Consider the following 19,106-nt stretch of genomic DNA (forward strand, 5'->3'; position numbering starts at 1 on the left):
CCTCCCCTCCCCTCCCCCCCACTCACACTGTCTGTTTCTCTCAAATAAATAAACTTTTTAAAAAGAATGATAATAAAACATTTTATACAAAGGATAGAAATGAAAGAGGAGAATTAACATCTAAGGCTGTGTGTGTGTGTGTGTGTGCGCGTGCACATGTGTATGTGTGGAAAGGGAAAGATAAAACTTCCCCAAGGCAGTTATTTGTTCTGTCCTCTAAATTCCCCATCGGTTTAGGGGCGCGTGGATGTCTCAGTTGATTAAGTGTCCAACTCTTGATATCGGCTCAGGTCATGATCTTAGGGTTTGTGAGATACGCCCTGTGACAGGCTCCACACTGACAGCATGGAGTCTGCTTGGGATTCTCTGTCTCCCTCTCTCTATGCCTCTCCCCTACTCACATTCTCTCTGTCTCTACATAAACAAATAAATGATTTCCCATCAGTTTATTCCTATAAAACCTGCTGACTTGTGTTCTAATCTTTTGTGTCTTGTTCACAAGTCTGTAAGTTCCTAAAGGGCAATACCTTCATAACTTCAGTAAGTATTTATTAAAGGAATGACTGAATCAATTAATTTACTTCATGGCACATCCCTTTATGATGAACCTTTTTTGGTAATGCAATCTGGAATCTAAGCATAGTCACAGATGACAGTAATAACTCAACGTAACTTACCTGAAAAATTAACAGGGAATTAAGAACTAGCATTTGTTGCGTAAAAGTTTTCTTAGAATGCCTTGGCTGAACCTTATCTATGTGAAATGTAGATTGTTTGCAGCTTCCTAGGAGTACACTTTTTCAAGTGGTTTACTACTTACCTAAGAACAGTTAATCAAAGGGCTCTGAAAAAGAGTGAGACCCGGTGCAAAGGGTAGCCATCAGGTTGCCCCAGTTTGAATTGTTTTAATCTTTGGAAATGGGTGACTACAAGCTGCCCATTCCTACATGGCCTGTTTTTCAGAGCTGGATGAAAGCTGAAGTAGAGCACTCGTCCCCAGCCCTTGTAGCAGTCCTTCAGATAACAGATCAGATAAGTGACATCAGTATGTGTGCCTTACCTGCCTTTTCTCCCCCACTACGAGCAGGGCGGAAGATCAAAGAGGTGCAACTAGTGAGAGATCTGCTATTTTCCTTCTCTAGGATGCAGTTGCAACATGAGTGTGGCGTGGTAGTTAAGAATATGGGCTTTGTAAGCACATCTAGTTTTAAATCCCAGCTCCACACCTGCGGTATGACCCTGACCCTATATGCCTCTTGGCTTCTTGGAAGAATTAACTAAGAAAAGTCACATAAACTCTTGATATGGTGCCGGCACTTTAGCAGGCTCTTCATAAACAGTAGGGGTGATGATGATAACATCAGTCATAGGTGTGGCAAGTTTCTAGCTTACGAGCCTCGACGAAGATTGGTAAACTCAGGTTGGGAATTCATTAGAAAGAAAAATTTTGAACGTGTTGCATTTGAGATGTCTGTGGGGTCTGGTCCTCTAGCTAGGCATCTGGGTAGAATCATGGAAGTCACCAACTTTTTTGAATGGGTACAGGAAGAGAAGCCAACAAAGGAGACTGAGAAGAAATGGTCAGAAAAGTGGAAGAAGGACTAAGAAAGAGTAAAAGTGAGCTTTGCCAGAGAACTTTTAGTGACATAATGTGGATGACTTAGTGACAAGACAAAGAAGTAGAGACACCAGGTGGGACATTTGCAGGATGCAAAAACCGAAGACTATAAGTAGGGAGACACATCTTTCTTTAAAACTAAGAAAGAACATGGGAACCGGTAGAGATTCAGGAGGTTATCATACTTAATTACATTTTCTGTAAACTCAGTGACCAAGCTAAACGGGTCTTTCTGGACATCAATTCTGCTAAATAACATCAAAAGTAACAATTTTGGCTAAGAATGTGAGTCTTTACTGGTACAAGTTGACTTATCCTAAGTCATTTAATTCTATAACATTCTTTTTGTAAAGCAGTTCTATCCTGAGCCAAATTGAAAGTTCCTTAAATAAAAAAGCTGTTGCCTGGACCATTAGTAACTAAAATACCAGATGCTTATCTTTTTTAGGGGGCTATAAGTACCCAAAACGGAGCTCACTAACTATTGAGTACTACTCATGAATCTGTTTCTCCAATGCAACAGTCCATTCAGAAGAAAAAAATATTAGCAATATTCAGAATGCTTGAGTCCAATATGTGCCATTATTTCCATTCTGCATCATCTCTAATTGCAGATCAGGGCTTTATAAAATGCCCCACGAAGGCTAAATACTGTCAGGTGGAGCTACTTGTATATCGGACATGTGGATAGAAGAGAAGTATTAAATAACCTTAAGTCAATCACTTCTTGGCCTTTTGATCAAGATCAAGTGGAAGTTTTTGGACACTATGTTAGGTTCAGGGTCTATAGGTATCACTAAAAACCAGTTTCCACTTAAGGTCTGTTGGACATATAGCCAAGTCAATAGGTGAATACACTTCAGTCTGGTAAGTGCTTTGGTCAGTGTATGTTTAGGGTACTGTAGGTGCACAGAGGAATAATTCCTATTAGGGCACCTCAGTGGCTCAGTTGGCTAAGCGTCCAACTCTTAATCTCAGCTCAGGTCATGATCTCACAGTTCGTGAGATCGAGCTCCACATGATACTCTGTGCTGACAGTGCAGAGCCTGCTTGGAATTCTCCATCTCCCTGTCTCTCTGCCCCTCCCCTGCATGCGCTCTCACTCTTCCTCTCTCTCAAAAATAAACATTTAAAAAAAATAAACATTAAAAAAAAAATAAAACAGCTGGAGGTAATCAAAAAGACTTCCTGGAGAAGGTGAGGTCTGAGTTGAGATCAAAAGCCGGAGTGGCTCGGTTGATTAAGTGTCCGACTCTTGGTTTCAACTCAAGTCATGATCTCATGGTTTCTGAGTTCAGGTTCCGCATCAGGCCTGGTTGGGATTCTCTCTCTCTTCATCTCTTTCTGCCCTCCCCAGCTTGTGCTTGCTCGCTCTCCCTCCCTCCCTCTCTCCCTGTCTCCCTCTCTCCCTGTCTCCCTCTCTCTCTCTCCCTCTCTCCCTCCCTCTCTCTCTCTCTCTCTCTCTCTCTCTCAAAGTAAATAAAGAAAAGATAATTCCAGTCTGGGGGCATTGAAGTCCTCAATAGCAGCTTGTAAAGAAAGATTAGTTCTAAAGTAAATACTAGGAATATTTGCCAAGTATTTTGAAGAATTGGGACACGTTTCAGGAAATGCTATGCAACCACCAGAAAGAATGTATAAAATGTAAATTGTAGGGAAAAGAAGTTAGGATAATTTGCATAATGGTCTTCACTCAAGTCTTGGCTCTAATAAAACACATTTCCCTGTATGGATATTTATTTGTGATGTTCATGTACGATGCGGTTGCTGTAGTATTTTAGCCATATCAATCCCATCTCACTTCAAGTACACAGCGTCTACTATGTGCTCAGCAGTGTGCAGTGTGTTAGAGTTGAGGATTTTGACAAAAGAAGACACAATGGTTATTGTGCTTGAGAAAGCCCTCGTCTAATTTAGAGTATGAGTCAAACCAACTGAACAGGTGGATGACAGTAATTTAAATACCTGAAATGAATGGCATAGGTAAAAGGTGATAGAAGCTCAGATTTGGATGAATTTGAATGGTCAAAGAAGACTTGATAGGAGGAAATGGAGGCCTTTATGCCAGTAGGTCAGAAAATTTCTGAAAGTATATTCTATAAAATGTTTTGCAAAAGTTTTAAGACAGTAATTAACTCAGTATAATTGTGGCATGCTGATTTTTCCAAATGCAGCTCTGCAGTCTGGTGATTTATGTCAAAATCCATACCACTTGATTTTTTTTGCCTGAGTACTTCATTTGTTTGCTGGACACAGGAAACATCAAACCTAACAAATATGCCTTCCTGTCAATGCTGTTATATTATTCTGTATTATTTCTTAGAAGTTTCAGAGTTTTGTGTTGAAAGTGTTTTAAAGAGAAAAGAAACAATGAAGAAGGTGTGGCTGGGACAGAAATAATACAGCCTGGAAGTTTAGGGAAAGAAAAAACTAGTGTTTAATTAGACAGTAGAAATCTCAAATTTAATCTAGATTCTCATTTTCAAATAATTGCATGTATTAACTCCTGTAGAGAAGACAGAATCACATAGTATTGCCTGTTTTCAACTTTTGTACTTCTTGGTTGCAAAAAGTGACTAGAAAAATCCATTCCCAAGGGTATAATCATATTTGCTAGAGTGATTGCAGGTGCACTGGTTTCTCCACACAGGTGCAGTTCTCCAGGGCTGCAGAGGCACTGAAGGGGGAGAAAAGATAAATGTACCAGCATCTGAAGCATTGAATGAGCTTGAAGTCATAACAAAGAGGAATAAAGATACTCCGCAAAATGATGATATAAGAGGAAAAGCAGAGAGAATGCAGATAGAAAAATTCCCAGTAGATCAAAATATTTTAATTTTTTTTTAAAAGGCAGTTTTCATTATTTTTGAAAATATTTATTGTGCATGCACAAGCAGGGGAGGGGGAGAGAGAGAGGAAGAGAGAGAATCCTAAACAGACTCTGCACTGTCAGCACAGAACCTGATGCGGGACTCAATCTCAAAAACCATGGGATCATGGGGGCGCCTGGGTGGCTCAGTCGGTTAAGCGGCCGACTTCGGCTCAGGTCGAGATCTCACGGTCCGTGAGTTCAAGCCCCGCGTCGGGCTCTGTGCTGATGGCTCAGAGCCTGGAGCCTGCTTCCGATTCTGTGTCTCCCTCTCTCTCTGACCCTACCCCGTTCATGCTCTGTCTCTCTCTGTCTCAAAAATAAATAAACGTTAAAAAAAAAAACAAACAAACAAAAAACCATGGGATCATGAACTGAGCTGATATCAAGAGTCGGACACTTAACTGAGCCACCCAGGTGCCCCTAGATCAAAATGTTTTAGTTAGAAATAGGAGGGAATCCTTCAGTCTCCTTTTCTTTGGTAACAAGAATTGTAAGTCCTGAAAGAAATTAAGATAAAATCCCAGAAGGTAAGAAGAAAGTATGACACAAAATTTAATGTGTTCTTTAAACTATGGTTTCTAAATTTTCTTCCTTTCTTTTTACCCTCCCTGTATTTGGGGAATAGTATCACTTCAAGAAAGTGGTAGTTTTTCATGAATTGCAACAGAAACTGTACAAGGGTGATTATGGGTGTATCTGTTCAGCCAGGGTGGAGGTTCTGATACCTTCACCAGTTTCACTGAGTTAAAATCAGGTATGCTGTAACCAAACACTCAACCTTGAGGTAAATGTTAGGAAGTAAAGGAAAACCAGTGGAGGTTCATCTTATCAGTAAATGTTTGAGGTAATTTTCTCTTAAAGGTGTTTAACAGTAATGAAAAGTTGTCTGTAATAATTGGTTTGTACTCAGAAGAGTTGTGAAAAGAACAGGTGATTAGCTACCAAAGTCTTGTGTTTCAGTCATCAGTCCACTTGCTGGTCATTATGTCAGTAATCCCATGGCCAACCTCTTCACTTATACTAGAACTTCCTCAGAAACCCAGTCAGTAGTGGTGATGTCTCACTGCTCCTCGAGGCTTCAGTTCTGTGTATCCGTAAGAGATTGTGGAAATAATTATTTTAGACATTTTCAGCCAGCTCCACACACTGAACTTTGCATCCCTGTTAATTTCAGCCACCACCAAGCATATGAGACCCTCCAATCATCCATCATTTCTTGTTGTGACCTTCATACTTTTGCGTGTATGTGCTCATTCCTTTACCAGTTTTCATTCCTTTATCAGTTCAGATCCTCTATGAAACAAATAACATAAAACTGCATTCAAGCTGGCTTAAATATAACTGGAAAATAGGTCTAGGTCAGGTTTCAGAATTAACTGTTATAAGGGTGATATCAGTAAATATTTGCTTTCCTTCCTTTATTCTTCTGTTCACAGTGTTTATTTCATCCTAAGTCAGGTTCTACATAAGGTGGATGCCAGCTGCAGTCAAGAACACAAGCTTGCTCAGTCACACACAATGGAAATAAGACCTGTTTCTCTCACAGGAGTTTGAGGGTAGGGGCAGCTACCTTCACAGATCATGGACATGGCAGGGGGTGTGGTAGTCGTGGTGTGCATAGGTACTAGGAAGAAATATGTGCATAGACTTAGAGGGAGGCAGTGAATGGCTGGACAATGAATACATATTTAGTTATCTATTCTACTCTTAGACTTCTGCCTTGTTATTTCTGGAACCCTTGTCCTGTAGTCAACAAACTCCTCCCCTTTTGATACTCTCTGGATTGTCTTTTCTTCTAGTGACCATTACTGAAATCCACTCAACCCTGGGGAAAATATTTTCTCTATATCCCTCTCTTTCACACCCCATATATCACAAAGTAAAGAGGAAAGACCACATCTTTGTTTGCCAGCTCCTGCCTTGCCCTCACTTATGCTCCCAGACCAATACTTCTTCACCATTGTATAAACACCTTCAAGGCTCACAATCTGGTTTTATCATTCTATACCCTGCTCATGATGTCCTCCACCAGATACCTGGTTGGTCTTCCCCATTCTTTGAAGACTTTGGTTTCTGGCTCAGTCTTCCTTTCTATTCCCAGGCCCAGCTGTCAAGCTGCTGACTCCAGTGTTCACATAAACAATTTATCCAATACTAGATTGCATTCTTCAACTCATTTATATCAACCATCCACTTCTGGGAAAATGTCCTGAATCGTATCAGACTGCTTAACCTTTGAATTCTTAAACTCAAACCCACACTTTTTTACTACAACCTAACTACTCCCGCTTTACCTGTTTTATTGATTTTACCGAGACTGTAGTCTCTCTACTCCCACTTTACCTGTTTTATTGATTTTACTGAGACTGTAATCTTTCTACTCCCACTTTACCTGTTTTATTGATTTTACTAAGACTGCAGTCTCTTTTCTTATCTAAAGCACATCCAACTTGGGGCACCTGGGTGGCTCAATCAGTTGAGTGACTTCTGCTCAGGTCATGATCTCTTGGTTTGTGAGTTTGAGCCCCACATCCAGCTCACTGCAGTCAGCCTGTCAACACTGAGCCCGCTTGGGAACCTCTGTTCCCTTATCTCCGCCACTCCCCCATTTGCACTCTCCCAAAAATAAAAAAATAAAAATAAAAGTAAAATATATCCAACTCTAGAGAATCACTTAGATGTACTCTACAGTTCTTTACCTTCTTCCTATCCCTCAATCATTGTAGTCTGACTTCCACCCCCACCATCCCGCTGGTACTGCTCTTGCCAGAATCATCATTGACATTCCTGTTGCTAAATTTAACAGACTCTTCCATCTTTCTTGAGATTTGTACATTTGGTAGTTATTTACTCCCTCTTTTTTTTTTTTTTTTTTTTTTTTAAGTAGGCTCCACGCCCAGGGTGGGGCTTAAACACTCAACCTTGAGATCGAGAGTTGAATGCTCTACCAACCCAGCCAGCCAGGCACCCCTCCCTCCCTTTTTTTCTGCTTACTTTTCACAGCTTCCTAAATCCATTCTGGTTTGGTTTTCCTTTATCTCCATGATTAAACTAGAGTTAGGGCTCAGTTCTGTTCTTAATCTGCAAACTCCCTTGGGCCAGTTCAACCATTCCTCTAACTCCAATTATCGTCTCATATTAATGAATTCCATTTAAATGTGCCACACCACTTCAAACTTGGCATGTCCAAAATTGAATATCTCTTCCCCCCCAACCTCGAAAAAACCTCCTCCTCCTTCTACATTGCCTATTTTAATGATGTTACCACCATCCATACATCCAACTACAAGAATCTTGGACAACATCCTTGATTTCTCACCCTCCACCCCTATACCAAGTACCAAGTCATACTGATTCTACTTCCTGAATATCTTTTAAGTCACTCCAGTTCCCCCCTTTTCCTAATTCAGTATACCATGATATTATGCTCCAGTTACAGGAATAGCTTTCCTCTAGTATAATCTCTCTTTTCCAAACCTTTCAACTCACTTTAATTTGGGCAATTTCTCTAAAATGTATACCTTATTTCATCTCTTACCTGGTTAAAACCCTTCAGTGGCTCTCTCATGGACTTCAGGTTGAACTCTTTATTGATTCCCAAGGCTCTTCATATTCTGTAGTCCTTACTGACCTTATCAGATTTCTCTCTCCTTACTGCTTTTGGCATTTAGATAATTTCTGGATGTAGTCCAGATGTTGGCTTGCTCCTTGTTGCTTCTGTAAAATCTTCCAAGAAAAGTTCCTTCTGAGATCTTTCAGAGTTCCCTCTGCTTATACCTGTCGTCTCACTCACCTCAATATAGAATAATAGTTCCTTTATCAATTTGTCTCTCCACAATAATAGCAGAATGTTAGTAAGTTTGCCTGTTTATCCTTGATGCCTGTCACAATGACCAGACAATATATGCTCATAAGTATTTGTTAAGTGAATGACCTTAAATAAGAAATTAGCCTCTCTGAGCCTCAACTGCCTCATCATTAAAAAGGGAATAATGCACTGCCTACTTCATAGGGTTGTTTTGGGGTCTTGTAAGATAATAGGATTGAAGTTGAGCGTAGCAGTTAAGAGTGTGAGTTCTGGATCTCTATTATCTCCGTCTGGTTTTTAATCCTAGCTCACAATATATAACTAGCTATGTGACTTTGGACAAGTTACTTAACTTTCCTGTGTTTTAGTTTCCTCTTTAGTAAAATGAGAATACAGTATCTGCCTCAGTTTTGTTTTGAGGACTAAGTGAATAAATGGCAAGCATTTAGTACAGTGCCTAAACACACAACAAATGTTAGCCATTAATTATAATATTTTTATTTATAAGTTCTAAAATTATATTGCATGATATATAGTACATATATACACACATATGGCATCAATTATTAGTTTGAGGTTTTCAGGGAGGTAAAGGATTGTTATCAACTTAATTTCTTTTGTCTTTTAGAATAATGCCATAGCAATACCAGAGTTTATTTCCCAAACCTTAAATTCAAATTTTCATAGTTGATTTTTGTGAAATTTTGGTAAAAAAACATTTTTTTTACATACTGTTCATTATAAAAACGTTTTGAAACATTGTAGGTAGATGTTGACACAGGAAATAACTTTTTTTATTTTAATTTTAATTTTTTCTTAATTAAAAATTTTTTAACATTTATTCATTTTTGACAGAGAAAGAGAGAGAGTGGGCGAGGGGCAGAGAAAGGGATACACAGAATCCGAAGTAGGCTCCAGGCTCCAAGATGTCAGCACAGAGCCTGATGTAGGGCTCAAACCCACAAACAACGAGATCATGACCTGAGCTGAAGGACACTTAACCAACTGAGTCACCCAGGTGTCCCTAATTTTTATTTTTTTTAAGATTTTGTTTTTTTAAGTAATCTCTACATCCAACGTGGGGCTTGAACATAGAACCACAGGATCAAGAGTTACATGGTCTTTTGACTGAGCCAGCCAGATGCCCCAGCACAGGAAAAACATTTATATAAGAAAGATTACTGGTTTAATTTATAAAGGACACTTATTAGGTCTTTGACACCTAACTTCATTTCTCACCATGACTTAATTACATGACCAATTCAGTGTTTGGTAAGTACTAATTTCATTAAATCTACATTCAAGGGAAAAAAAAATACAAATGCATTTAATTTTGTGCTTACGTGTTCACCTGAAAGAGACTTGCTCAATTTTATTAAAAAGTTCTTTTTAATATACTTAGACAGTATACATTTGTGTATTGGCTTTGGATCAACAGATGTCTAATTTTTATTCTTTTTCTGATTCTTTTCAGAGTTGGTGGTTCCAGGATTTTATTCAGAATGACTTTAGGAAGAGAAGTGATGTCTTCTCTTCAGGCAATGTCTTCCTATACTGTAGCTGGCAGAAATGTCTTAAGATGGGATCTTTCACCAGAGCAAATTAAAACAAGAACTGAGGAGCTCATTGTGCAGACCAAACAGGTGTACGATGCTATTGGAATGCTTGACATTGAGGAAGTAACTTACGAGAACTGTTTGCAGGCACTGGCAGATGTCGAAGTGAAGTATATAGGTGAGTAGCATGCAGACGCCCATTGATATTTCATTTTGTAGGCACCATAAACCATTTTATGCTTTCTGTGTTGGCAATCATTTTCCAGTTTTACAAGACATTGATTTTTCCATAACGATTAACTAATTGCTTAGAATTCAATTAAATAAAATTAAAATGTTTTATTATGTTGGCAGTGGTGCTACAAAATGTACAATCTCATTACATCTGCTTTCTGGAGAGTATTTTGACATAATATATCAAAACTCTTAAGAAGTTCATACCCTAGCCCAGCAGTTCCACACCTAAGCATTTAATCGAAATAAATTATCAGATACAGGAAAAATTATGTACAAATTTATGTATAAACAGGTACTCTGTCGTAGCAGAACCTTGGAAACAACTCCTGGGTGCCATCCAGCATATAGAAAGACCACGTAATGGTATGCTCAGGGTCTGCAACACTATGTAGCTATAATCATGTTGAGGAACAGCATTTCTTAACATAGAAAAAAAATACAGAGAAGAAAACCAGAAGAAAATTTTACTAGTAGCTAATTTCTTAGGTATCGGATTTATGCTTGATTTTTTAAAATTTACTGTCTATGCCTTTCTCTATTTTGCATATTTCCTATACTTAAAATACATTATTTCTATAATATAAGTATTAGGCCCTTTGAGTTAAAGGAATGGAGATTCAATCCAATTGCCCCTAAGGGTTGGACATATTCTGTGATATAGTTATGGCTAAACAACCTTGGCTATCCAGGTTTTGTAAGAACGTAAGTTATCGGGATATCATAAACATTTGTATGTATTCTGGAATTTGGAAGGTTGTCCAGAATCCTGTACAGCCCTAGTGACCTAGTCATCTCTTAACCCTCACCAACCCCTCAACACCAAGAATTCCCTACCCTGTGCCCCACCTTAATAGGGACTCTCTTACCTCTTCTGTTTCAGTTTCTGCCTCTTCCCACCAGCTGCTTCACTCTCATTAATGGCCACTAAATCTGGATAAAAGTCTTGAGTTTAAACTACTAAATAAAAAAGACCTGGTGGGTCTCATTAGTCAAACTCAAAGGGATGGAGTTGGTTCACATTTGGCAGAGTTTTCCCAGAAGGCAATATTTTGTGTGTCTCCCTTGCTATATGTGGTTTGTCCTTGGTTCAGAGACTCATTTCTTCTTCAGTCATATATGGCCAACATGGTGTGCCAGCCTGGTGAATTATGCATTTAACAAATATAAAAATCAGTGGGGAAAAAAAACAAAATCTTTTTAAAAATTATCTTAAAGTCTGCTGCTTTTCCAATAATACATCTTTTATTTTTTTTAATGTTTATTTATTATTTTTGAGACAGAGAGAGAGCATAAGTGAGGGAGGGGGAGAGAGAGAGGGAGACGCAGAATACAAAGCAGACTCCAGGCTCTGAGCTGTCAGCACAGAGCCCAACACGGGGCTCAAACTCAGAAACCGTGAGATTATGACCTGAGCCGAAGTCAGACGTTTAACCGACTGAGCCACCCAGGCATCCCCCAGTAATGCATCTTTTAAATATACTTTTAGTTTTCAGAAGTCCTTGCTCTCTCATAAATTTACCTCTGTAAGTTAATCCTAAAAATTTTTGAGTTTAGGAGATTTTTAAAGACCAACTTTATCTTATCTATATTTGTTCTCAGAGCTCATTCTGCCTCCTGCAGTAACTGTTAAAACCTCATTTGACTAGTGTCCAATATTGTTTATAGTTTGGCAGTAAGAGCATAAGTCTGGTTCAGGTCTTTGTGGCAAAGTAAGGAAGGAAATGGTTTTTAGTATTATTGTTTGTTTAAGAATATGTTTTCAGTTTTAGGCTCCTGCATTTTGTTCTGCTCATTTTAGTTCTTGAGCAATTTGATTTTTTCTTAATATCTCCTTGACTTAATTTTAAAAAGTAAATAGAAATTATACCTATATAGTTAACTCTATCACTTAAACAGGTGCTACATCTATGAAACTTTAATTCTGTTCCATTCTTTAATCAAGGAACATAAAAGTGTATATTAAATCAAATCCTTAAAGAATAATTATTTAATTAGACTTTTTAAACCACATGTTATGAATTTATGCAGATATTTGAGGTGATTTTTCTTTTTACAGCTTTATAGCACTGTTTTAAGAGGACTGATATGAGTGAGGTAGCTTGCTTAACTGGATAGTTTCTTGGTATGGAAAGGATAGCTCTACTGTCTGCCATATATCAGATGTGGAAGTTTTACCTGTTTACAGTACCTTCAAAGTACTAAAGCTAATAAAAGTGTATTCATTGTCACAGTATAGCCACACCGTTCCTATAAACCATACTCATTTTGTGTTGGCTAGCTGGCTCAGTCAGTTAAGCGTGCAACTTTTGATTTTGGCTCAGGTCATGATCTCATGGTTCATGGGTTAGAGCCCCATGTCAAGATCCTCACTGTCAGCACGGAGCCTGCTTGGGATTCTCCCTCCCTCTCTCTCTCTCTCTCTCTCTCTGACTTTCCCCTCCCTCCTCTCTCTGTCTCTCTCTCAAAAAAAAAATAAAGAGATGCCTGGGTGGCTCAGTGGTTAAGCATACAACTTCAGCTCAAGTCATAATCTCATGGTTCATGAATTTGAGCCCTGTATCAGGCTCTGTACTAACGCCTCAGAGCCTGGAGCCTGCTTCTGATTCTAGGTCTCCCTCTCTGTGCCCCTCCCCTCCTCATTCTCTCTCTCTCTCTTTCTCTCTCTCTTTCTCTCTCTCTCTCAAAATTAAATAAACATTAAAAAATTTTTTTTAATAAATAAAAACAAAAAAAAATAAACCATACTCATTTTTTCTGTAGTTGGGGTCATTTCACTGACATCAGATTTTTGCCCGATGAAAGTCACAATACAAATGTATTAAAAACCCAAGAAAGAATTTTAATATGTGAAAATTAGAGCAGTTCGTTACCACCATCATTTAATAGGAATAGTCCCAATATTCAACTCTTCACTGGATGTGTCCACTGAGATTTCTGGGAATCTTCTAAAATTGTATGGAACTTTTATGCTTGTATGAACGTTTGCATTTCGGGGAGGGTCCATAACTTTGACTAGATTCTCTAAAGAATCTGTAGTGAAGGTTAGGAATTTCTATTTTAAATAAACTTCCCCCACCCCAACTAAATTGGTCTGCTTTTCTCTGGAAAACACTGTGGAGGTTCCTCAAAAAATTAAAAGTAGAACTACCCTATGACCCAGCAATACCACTGCTAGGAATCTACCCAAAGGATACAGGAATGCTGATGCATAGGGGCACATGTACCCCAATGTTTATAGCAGCACTTTCAACAATAGCCAAATTATTGAAAGAGCCTAAATGTCCATCACCTGACGAGTGGATAAAGAAGATGTGGTTTATATATATAAGGGAATACTACTTGGCAATGAAAAGAATGAATTCTGGCCATTTGCAGCAACATGGTGGAACTGGAGGGTATTATGCTAAGTGAAATAAACCAGGCAGAGAAAGACAGATATCATATGTTTTCACTCATATGTGGATCTTGAGAAACTTAACAGAAGACTATGGAGGAGGGGAAGGGGAAAAAAAAAGTTACAGAGAGGGAGGGAGGCAAACCATAAGAGACACTGGATACTGAGAACAAACTAGTGTAGATGGGGGTGGGGGAGAGGGGAAAGTGAGTGATGTGTAGGGAGGAGGGCACTTGTTGGGATGAGCACTGAGTGTTGTATGGAAACCAATTTGACAATAAATTATATTTAAATAAGTAAGTAAATAACTAAGTAAGTAAGTCTGCTTTTTTCTAAAACATCCTCTCTCTCTGCCAGTCCCCATGCTTGTAGTCTCTACTTTTCCAGTCCTCTCCTGAGGTCTTCCTCTTGCCCTGCCCACCCTAAGGTCCAGCCTTCATCATAGGTATTACATAGTGCTCCAGTCCTAATATTGCTGTGTTCGAGTTACTATCCCATTCTTTTGGCAACTAAGCTGCTCTATCCTGTATTCTTTATCTTTTCATGTACTGTTCCCTCCTCCCACACACCAGATTATAAAATGTGTTAGTATGAGAACTATGTCTTTATCTTTCAGCATTCCCAGTTAATAAGTTACACCCTAAACATACTTTGATAAGTGCTCAGTTTATACCCTTATTGTTCCTAATAATGCCACTGCAACAGCCAAGTCCTGCATTAGATGCTGTTTCCTGATAGCATTACAAAACTTTACAGAAGGTATAAAATGAAAAACTTATATTAGGATAATCATTCATCTAGGTAGGACGTATTTTTCTTAATGCTGATTGGATGAATCCTTATGATTTTGTCCTCTATTGACAGTGGAACGAACCATGTTAGACTTTCCCCAGCATGTCTCCTCTGACAAAGAAGTGCGGGCAGCAAGTACAGAAGCAGACAAAAGACTTTCTCGTTTTGATATCGAGATGAGCATGAGAGAAGATATATTTCTGAGAATTGTTCATTTACAGGTAAATGATGTTATAAACTCTTTTAAAAGAAAAACAAAATCTGTACTAAAAAAGTAAAAATCTTTGACCAACAATAAAAAGTATTTGAGGGCGCTTGGACGGCCCAGTTGGTTAAGCATCAGACTTTTGATTTCATCTCAGGTCATGATTTTATGATTTCAAGTTCATGAGTCCAAGCCCCGCATCAGGCTCTGCGCTGACAGTGTGGAACTTGCTTGGAATTCTCTCTCTCTCTCTCTCACTCCCTCACTCCCTTTCCCTCCCTCCCTCCCCCTCCCTCCCTCCCTCCCTCTCCCTCTCCCTCTCCCTCTCCCTCTCCCTCTCCCTCTCCCTCCTTCTCTCTTTCTCTCTGTTCCTCCCCTGCTTGTATTCTTTCTCTCAAAATAAACAAATAAACTTTAAAAAAAGGTATTTGAAAATTTCTAGATTTTGTTTCTAATTATTATAGTAATGGGTACAGCATAGTATTTATTGTTATACTACGTAGGTTAATGTTGAGTTGCTAATTACATTCACTTAATACTAAAGACCAAGTGTGAAAAAGTGTACCTCTATAAATCTAAGGATTGTTAATTGTCATGAACATAATGGTTACTCTTTGAATTTTCTAAATGTTGCAAGGTTTATATTAGATCAGATCAACTAAATGGAATTGAATTGTTTATCTGTAAATATCATGTGGTTTTGGCCATGATATTAATGACATATGCCATTGTTGATGCTGCATGCCAAAGTCATTCCTCTCTGTCATCCTTACATTTTTCAAGACTCACAGAAATTACAGACAATGAATGTTTTAGGTAGGTCTGCCTTGAGTGCTTTTGATATTTTCATCACCAATGTTGATTTGCTTCCTAGCATTTTCATCATGTCTTTGCTTTGAATTTTTATTTTCATGACACTCAGCAATTTGTTTGGAAAACAGCCATTCTTTATAATCCTAGACATTTTTGTTTAATTTTGCATGTTTCTTTATTCAAATCTCAAACATTTTGGGGGCACCTGGGTGGCTCAGTCCGTTGGGTGGCCGACTACAGCTCAGGTCATGATCTCACGGTCTGTGAGTTCGAGTTCCACATCAGGCTCTGTGCTGACAGCTCAGAGCCTGGAGCCTGCTTCCGATTCTGTGTCTCCTTCTCTCTCTGCCCCTTCCCTGCTTGCTCTCTGTCTCTCTCTCAAAAACAATAAACATTAAAAAAAAATTTTTTTAAATCTCAAACATTTTGTTCCTTTTAGCAAATTATGATAAGAGTTGAAATAAGAAAGCAGTTTTATTTCACGTTTTAACTTACTAAAGAATATGTAATCAAGACTTTAGACATTTAAGATATATGTGCTGTCTATTCTCTCATGTCAGATAGGCACTTTTTACCCTGTAATTTATATTCATCTATATTGTTCATAACTGTTCATCTTTTTTTTTTTTAAGTTTATTAATTTTGAAAGAGAGAGCAGGACAGGGGCAGAGAGAGGGAGAGAGAGAATCCCAATCAGGCTCCTCACTGTGAGTGCAGACCCCAATATGGGGTCAAACTCACTAACCATGAGATCATGACCTGAACTAAAATCAAGAGTCAGATGCTTAACCAGCTGAGCCACCCAAGTGCCCCCATAACTGTTCACCCTTAGCACTATAAAAATAACATAAACTTTAATAACTTCATGATTATTCTTTATTAGTTACATTGTTCTCTTTTTTTGACCTCAGTTATTACTCTGTGTGATTCAAATCATGGCCCTTACAGTCTCCTTTATTTTATTTCATCCCCCCCTCCAATCTAATTCCTTTCTAGGTCTATATTAGGTATGTCTTTTAAAACTTTTTCCAGAATATCTCATTTTCTTTTGTTAACTCTGTTTTCATTCTGACTTCTAAGTTTTCATTTGGAATTTTCTAGCCTCAAGAAGGTATTGCAATCTTAATGTTATATATCATGTTTAATGTTTTTCTCTGATATTTATGAATGTTCTCAAGATATGGAAGGTGTGTCACTTTAGATTTCTTTGTTAACACTTTTATTGGAATCTGATCCCAGTAAATTTGGAAACAAACTGCTGCCGGGATAGTATACTAAAATACTATACCAGATAGACACCAGTGCATTCATCATATTAGTTCATTTGTTTGGGCTGGTTTTATTGTAATAATTTACAGTGGTTTCAGAGTCATTTCCATAATTTTTCCTTTTTTCCAAGAGAGTAATTATTCCCATACATGTCATTCGTTATGTGACCATTGGTAGGAGCTTTTACTGTATCTGTTAAGGCTAGATCAGAATAATAAACAAATAACAATTTTTTTTTATGCAGTGGAGCTTATCTGGTGAATTTAGTTACCTTTAAGTACCTTCATTGACAAATAGTTGTGTTTATTTAGGCAGTATTTTTTTTTATTGTATTTTATTTTTTTGATAGAGACAGGATGACTATAGGAAAAGGGTAGAGGGAGATGACAGAGAGAGAGAGAGAATCCCAAGCAGGCTCAATGCTCAGCATGGAGCTTGACGTAGGACTGAATCCCACCACCCTGGGATCAATCACGACCTGAGCCGAAATCAAGGTGGACGCTCAACGAACTGAGCCACCAGGTGCCTCTATTTTATTTTAATTCTAATATAGTTAATATATAGTGTTAAATTGCTTTCAGGTATACAATATAGCCATTTGACAATTCTATATATTACTCGGTATATAGGTAGTATTTTTTTAAAATCTAAAAGTATCAATATGAGTTTTCTGCTAGTACTGGACACTTTAACAAATGGTAAATTTCATCCCATTCATACCTAAAAGACAAAGGTAGATATATCTATTTACTTTTCAGTGTAATGTTGTAAGTAAAATAGGGCAACCATGATGTTACACATAAAGCCTTCATTAAGTTGGATAATAGGTTCTTAAAAGTATATGAAATCAGCAATTTCAGGCATAACCTACTAAAATGAGGGTACTGTAATACTGAGATTTCAAGATACCACCAATGTAGACAATAATCAAATATATTTTTAGTTTGATATAAAATGTTATTTTAGCTCTTGTGTTGTTCTTCACGTAGGATTAATAAATAGAAATAAGAAATTAGGGGCACCTGGCTGGCTCAGTCAGTGGAGCATGCAACTCTTGATCTCAGGGTTCTGAGTTCAAGCCCCACATTGGGTGTAGAGATTACTTAAAAAATAAAATCTTTAAAAAATATATGAAATTACTTTTCTCAGGTCTTTGTGCAAAATCTGCGTTCAGTAAGCCTTCCAGTTATCTATTGATGTATAATCTATTACTTCAAAACTTACTGCCTAAAAATAGCAGCAATCATTTTTTTTTCTGTCATGGTTTCTGTGGATCAGGAATTCAGAAAGGAATCAATCAGTTGGGTAGCTCTGGCTTGGGGTCTTACATGGAAAAAGGAAGTGGTGGCTGGAGCTGAAGCATGTGGAGGCTAACCAGACATCTCTCTCTTGCTGTCATGTCTGGGCACCTACATGTTGTCTCTTCCTGTGGTCTAATTTGGGCCTCCTCATGGCATGGCAGCATCAGGGTAGTAGGACTTGTTTCATGGAGACTCAGGACTCCAAGAATGGTGTTTCCACAAACTCCACAGAAGCCGCCGTTACATTTTGTGACCTCAGAAGTCACCTAGCATCACTTCTGCCATACTGTACTGATTGACCAGTCACTGTGACCTGCCCAAATTCAGGGGGCACAACATCTCAGTCTAAGGAGTATCAACTTATTTGCAGCCATGTTTCAAAACCTCCAAAATAAGTCATGTGTTGACTCTGGATGGATGAAATTATAATAGAGCCTGAGACTAACCAGTGTACCATAGTCTTCCTGCCTCCTTCTTATGTGTGATTAGTACTTTACATTTACACAGCAGTATAGTTATCTAATTTAACTTTCCTACCAAGCTTGTGAGGCATCCCTTTTTTATAAATGGAGATACTGAAGTTCAGAAATGGTAACTTCTCAAGAGCCACAGAGGTAAATATTTAGTCATTGTTCATAAACTAAAGCTAGAAACAGTTGGTGACCAATCTGAAAGCTAGGCCTTTAGTAATTGGTGTTAGGACAGGGGTTTTCAAATGTGGGAAAGAAAAAATTGGTTCTTCTCCTCACAAGCAAACTGAGAAACAGCTTTTCGAAAATTATATAGGAATATGTCTTTATGATACCTGAGCAGAGAAGTATTTGTGAAACAAGACCCCAAAGTCCTAACTAAAGCATAAGACGGATAAACATGATTTCATTAAAATAAAGAACTTCTGGAGTTCCTGGATGGCTCAGTCAGTAAAGCATTCTATTCATTCGGATTCTAAGTCTCCCTCTCTCTCTGCCCCTCCCCTGCTCACACACACACTCTCTCTCTCTCTCAAAAATAAGTAAACTTAAAAAAAAAAAAAAATACGGGAGCCTAGGTGGCTAGGTTGGTTAAGCCTCTGGCTTCGGCTAAGATCATGATCTTGTGGTCTGTGAGTTCAAGCCCCACGTCATGCTCTGTGCTGATGGCTTGGAGCCTGGAGCCTGCTTCAGATTCTGTGTCTCCCTTCTCTCTCTGCCCCTTCCCTGCTCACGCTCTGTCTCTCTCTCAAAAATAAATAAACATTAAAA

At 38.3% G+C, this 19,106-nt stretch overlaps 1 protein-coding gene across 1 annotated transcript in view; it reads left to right on the forward strand.

Moving 5' to 3' along the window:
• Positions 1-19,106, forward strand: part of NLN (neurolysin) — a 102,059-nt gene that overhangs the window by 30,985 nt on the left and 51,968 nt on the right. Inside the window, exons 2-3 of the mRNA XM_049649538.1 lie at positions 9,773-10,032; positions 14,350-14,498. Coding sequence (XP_049505495.1) covers positions 9,773-10,032; positions 14,350-14,498 — 409 coding nt within the window. The remainder of the gene's footprint in view (positions 1-9,772; positions 10,033-14,349; positions 14,499-19,106) is intronic.

Source organism: Panthera uncia (genome assembly GCF_023721935.1).
Source record: "Panthera uncia isolate 11264 chromosome A1 unlocalized genomic scaffold, Puncia_PCG_1.0 HiC_scaffold_17, whole genome shotgun sequence".
Taxonomy (NCBI): Eukaryota; Metazoa; Chordata; class Mammalia; order Carnivora; family Felidae; genus Panthera; species Panthera uncia.